We start from the raw sequence: 4,517 nt of genomic DNA, 5'->3' as shown, positions 1-4,517 counted from the left end.
GGCTCAAGTTGATGAAATAGAAAAAAGTGTAAAAGAATTAAAAACAAACTGTATGAATTTTTTTTTTACATTATTCCACAAGTGTGCGAAAAAGGCACACTTAGAGCTTAGTAAGGGCCTTGCTGGACAGGATTACTGGAGGGTTAAGGTGATATACTGAAGGTGAAGAAAAGAGAGGAGAGTAGAGATTATGCAGTGTATACAGATATTAATCTCTATTTTATGAGCCGTGGCATTGATCATTAATGATTGCTCCATATCAACCACCCATTCTCACGTATGACTGTGGGAAATTTCATACACAAAAGTGGATAAACCAAACATTTGTTGCATTATTGCTGACAGAATGGACCCACCACCACAGATAAAATCTAACTCTACATGAATGAGTGTAATGACTGTGGGGGCGTGGTCACAGGTTCAAGCATCAGCAGACTGATGACTCTAGATGACATCATACTGGTCCATTTATATGAAGAGCAGCTCAATAACAATCCTGTAACTAGAAGCACTCGGAGAGCGCAGACCTCCGCCAAGGCTGATCAGTGCCCCCCCCCCGTGGGCCCCCCCACCCCCGATCACCACCAAAATTTAATCATTTCTTCCTTATCCCATTTCCAACAACCCTGAAAATTTCATCCAAATCTGTCCATAACTTTTTGAGTTATGTTGCACACTAACGGACAGACAAACAAACAAACAAACAAACAAACAGACAAACAAACAAACAAACAAACCCTGGCAAAAACATAACCTCCTTGGCGGAGGTAATAAAACAGAAATCCTCAAGATTGTTCTTTCAAGGTTCCATCACTGCTTTACTCTGTGGACTCATGGCTGCAACAACTAGACAATTCCTCCGACTGTATTTTGGCTTCAGTTTTGGCTTGGCCTTATGAAACAGTGTCAGGTTATCTTTATATTTAGTCTTTTGATTTGGATGGCTTCCTGGCTCCTGCAGCTCTATGTCACTCAAACAACACAACACATAAAAACCCAGTGCTACTTTTGTGTCCGTTCCCAAATGATTTTTTCTCTCTATTTAACTTTTCTTAAGTGATTTATCATCACTTATTACAATATTCTCCTCTGTGTTTTTATTTTTTTCCCAGTGATAATCAAGTATTTTCCTGTATTTAATTTACTGATCATGTAGATATTCACAAAAAGTGAATGAATGAATGAATGTTTATTTCAGTTAAATACAAAATACAAAACACATACATATAAAAAACAACAACAAAACACATACATATCAAAAAACAAACAAACAAACATAAAATTAACACATTTTGTAACTGAAAAAGGAAGAAGCTGAAGCCGGAGGCTTATTTCTGCTTCTCCTATTCACATCCTTAGTCCATGTCCACACCTGAAGTTGCAGCAGATAAATACTTAAACACAAGTTATACTGCATTCAGTGTTATAAGTCATTTTGTAATCATATTACTTTCATAGCCCTTCATAATTTGACAAATTAAATTCTTTTTGAAACTCAACAGTGAGCTACACAATTTCACTTCATCCTTCAGTTCGTTCCATAGCTTGACACCAATAACTGAAACACTGTGATATTTAACGTTTGTTCTTACTTTACATTTTTCAAACACAAACATCCCTCTTAAATTATAATGTCCTTCTCTTAACTTAAAAATTTTCTGAATACAAAAAGGAAGGTTTTTACTTTTAACGCGAAACATAAATTCCATTGTTTTTAAATATACAATATCAAAAAATTTTAGTAAACCAGATTCTACAAAAAGTGGATTACTTGATTGGAGATAACCAGCTTTGTTTATGACTCTAATAGCTTTTTTTTTGGAGTTTAATTATCGGGTCTAAATTAGTTTTATACACATTGCCCCATATTTCCACACAGTATGACATATATGGCATTACAAGTGAACAGTACAACATATGCAAACATTTTTTGCTTAACAAGTCCCGAGTTTTATAAAGAATCGCAACAGCCTTGGACATTTTACGTTTGATATATTCTATTTGTGGTTTCCAACAGAGTTTATGGTCAATAATCACTCCCAAAAATTTTGTTTCATACACCCTTTCAATTTCAGTTTCATTAATTTTCAGTTTTATATCATAATTTCCCCTAGCACCACCAAAAACCATAAATTTTGTTTTATCTTCATTAAGTGACAACTTATTTACATCAAACCATTTTTTTTAACTTGACCAATTCCTTTTCCACAGTTTCTAAAAGTCTAATTAAAGTTGAGAGTTACAATATCAGAAACATAGAAAACTGAAGAAATGATTATATTATTATAATTTTATCCTCTGTATTGTGTGCTTTTTGGCTGAAAATCATGTATTTTCCTATATTTAATTTACTGATAATGTAGACTTTCATAAAAGCTCAGATTAAAGTTGAGGGCAATTGTGTGAAAAACTGAGAAAACTGAAGAAAAAGTAACCTTTTCAGTAAAAGATCAATAACTGAACATAAAACCAAGTGTCTCCACCCACTGTCACTGATCCAACTCCATGGGTTTTACTGATGAATCAATGCTGTAGAAGATGACGGTGTTTCCACGTTCACTACGGAGCCTCTGAACATCCAAATGGGTCAAATCTGATGACCATGAAAAGATGACAAACTGCATTTTACACCAATTATTTACATGGACTGATAGGATTAGTGGATCAGCAGGTATTGAACATTTTACATCAGTAGATGGTTTAGGTTGCCAATACATGCTTGGGTCGTTGTGGGTTAAAGCCCTGCTCTTGTTATACCTGTGCCCTGTGCATTATTATTTTAAACAATGAGTATTTTTTTTAACTCCTTAGGTTTCCAGTGCCTCTCTCCTGTGCTCCACAACCAGACCAGAATGACATAAAGCCAACCTCTAATACTTCGGAAATGGAAAATAAACAGTGCATTCCTAAAGTGGATATCATGTTCATGAAGACTCATAAAACTGCCAGCAGCACATTTCTGAATATCCTGTTCCGTTTTGGGGAGAAGCATAAACTCAAATTCGCCTTCCCCAACAGCAGAAATGATTTCTTCTATCCCTCATCTTTCCATCGCACACACGTCCAAGGCTACAAATCTGGAATGTGCTTTAACATCTTGTGCAACCACATGCGATTTAATGCATCTGAAGTGGCCAATGTGCTGCCTAGAGATACTTCATACATCACAATCCTGCGAGATCCAGCAGAGCTCTTTGAGTCATCTTTTCATTATTTTGGTCATGTTGTTCCTCTGACATGGTGGATACATCATGAGGATAAGATGGCAGAGTTCCTGCATGACCCCAACTACTATTTCAGTCCAGATGGATTTAACTCCTTCTACCTGAAAAACCTGCTCTTCTTTGACTTCGGGCAGGACAACAACCTGGATCCAGATGACCCACGAGTAGATGAAAGCATCAGAGCCATTGATGAGCGTTTCCACCTGGTCATGCTGATGGAGCACTTCGAGGAATCACTCATCCTGCTTAAAGATGCCTTGTGCTGGAACATGGATGACCTCCTCTTCTTTAAGCTCAACTCCCGCAAGAAATCCACCGTATCAAAACTGACCCCTGAGTTGAGGGTCAAGGCCCTGGAATGGAACAGCATTGACTGGAAACTTTACAAACATTTTAACATGACCTTCTGGAAGAAAGTGGAAGCGTACGGAAGGAAACGCATGGCAAAGGATGTCGCAGAACTCAAGCAGAGAAATGCAGAGATGATGGAGATCTGCATTGAAGGAGGTCATTCCGTAGATGCTGAACGCATTCATGATGCAGTCATGCAACCATGGCAGCCGATCGGGGAAAAGAACATCATGGGATACAACATGAAAAATACTGTAGACAAAGAGTATCGGGAATTGTGCCGAAAGATGCTAACCCCAGAAATTCAATATCTGACAGATTTAGGAGCTAACCTGTGGGCCACAAAGCTACTGAGCCGAGTGAGAAATCTCATTAATTGGTGATAAAAACCTATTAGTGTGAAAAACTCACAGACTGCTGATGAATTGACTTTGGTGCTTTAAGAGATATATATTTAATTTATTGGTTTAGAGTGATTTTCATATTGCTAGATTTTAGAGTAATTAAAACTGGTCATCGTCAAATGATGCTACTGCAGTTTGAGAGACCGTACAAAGTAGGGCTGGGTAAAAAAATCGATTTAATTGATTTTGGATTGATTTCTTTTTAATTTTGCGTAATCAATTAATAGTAGATGAGATCAATTTTTCAGAGCAGGACCGCGAGTAAATAACCTGGAAACCACCAATGCAGAAGCGCAGCCGGCTCCGTCTCACGAGTCCCTCGCAGAGACTTGGTCGTGCTCGCGTCAGTTCTGGTGCGGGAGGAACACGGAGGAAGGGTGGGGAAAACTCCTGTATGTAGGTCCTCCCGACCTCAAACTTGAACCCACAGTGTGGAGGAACTGGCCGGTGGAAGCCAGTCGTTCTAGAACTATTAACTTTGATCACCTGTGGCTGAGTGTGTAATTAGAGGAATTGTAAAGCGGAAATCACGAAGCTC

General features: G+C 38.1%; 1 protein-coding gene across 1 annotated transcript; it reads left to right on the top strand.

Moving 5' to 3' along the window:
• The first annotated feature begins 245 nt into the window (after window positions 1-245).
• Window positions 246-3,958, top strand: LOC115417721 (galactosylceramide sulfotransferase-like). The gene is made up of 2 exons (XM_030131766.1): window positions 246-277; window positions 2,812-3,958. The coding sequence occupies exons 1-2, from the start codon at window positions 246-248 to the stop codon at window positions 3,956-3,958; spliced, it is 1,179 nt and encodes a 392-aa protein (XP_029987626.1).
• The last annotated feature ends 559 nt before the right edge of the window (window positions 3,959-4,517 follow it).

Source organism: Sphaeramia orbicularis, chromosome 1, assembly GCF_902148855.1.
Source record: "Sphaeramia orbicularis chromosome 1, fSphaOr1.1, whole genome shotgun sequence".
Classification (NCBI taxonomy): domain Eukaryota; kingdom Metazoa; phylum Chordata; class Actinopteri; order Kurtiformes; family Apogonidae; genus Sphaeramia; species Sphaeramia orbicularis.
Note: the sequence above shows the minus strand (reverse complement) of the source record. Positions and strands in the feature narration are given on the sequence as shown.

Excerpts from the sequence above, each read along its gene's own strand:
- LOC115417721 (XM_030131766.1), top strand. The coding sequence starts at position 246 with ATGATTGCTCCATATCAACCACCCATTCTCAC. Across the intron at positions 278-2,811 it reads TATCAACCACCCATTCTCAC|GTTTCCAGTGCCTCTCTCCT; the intron begins GTATGACTGTGG and ends TTAACTCCTTAG.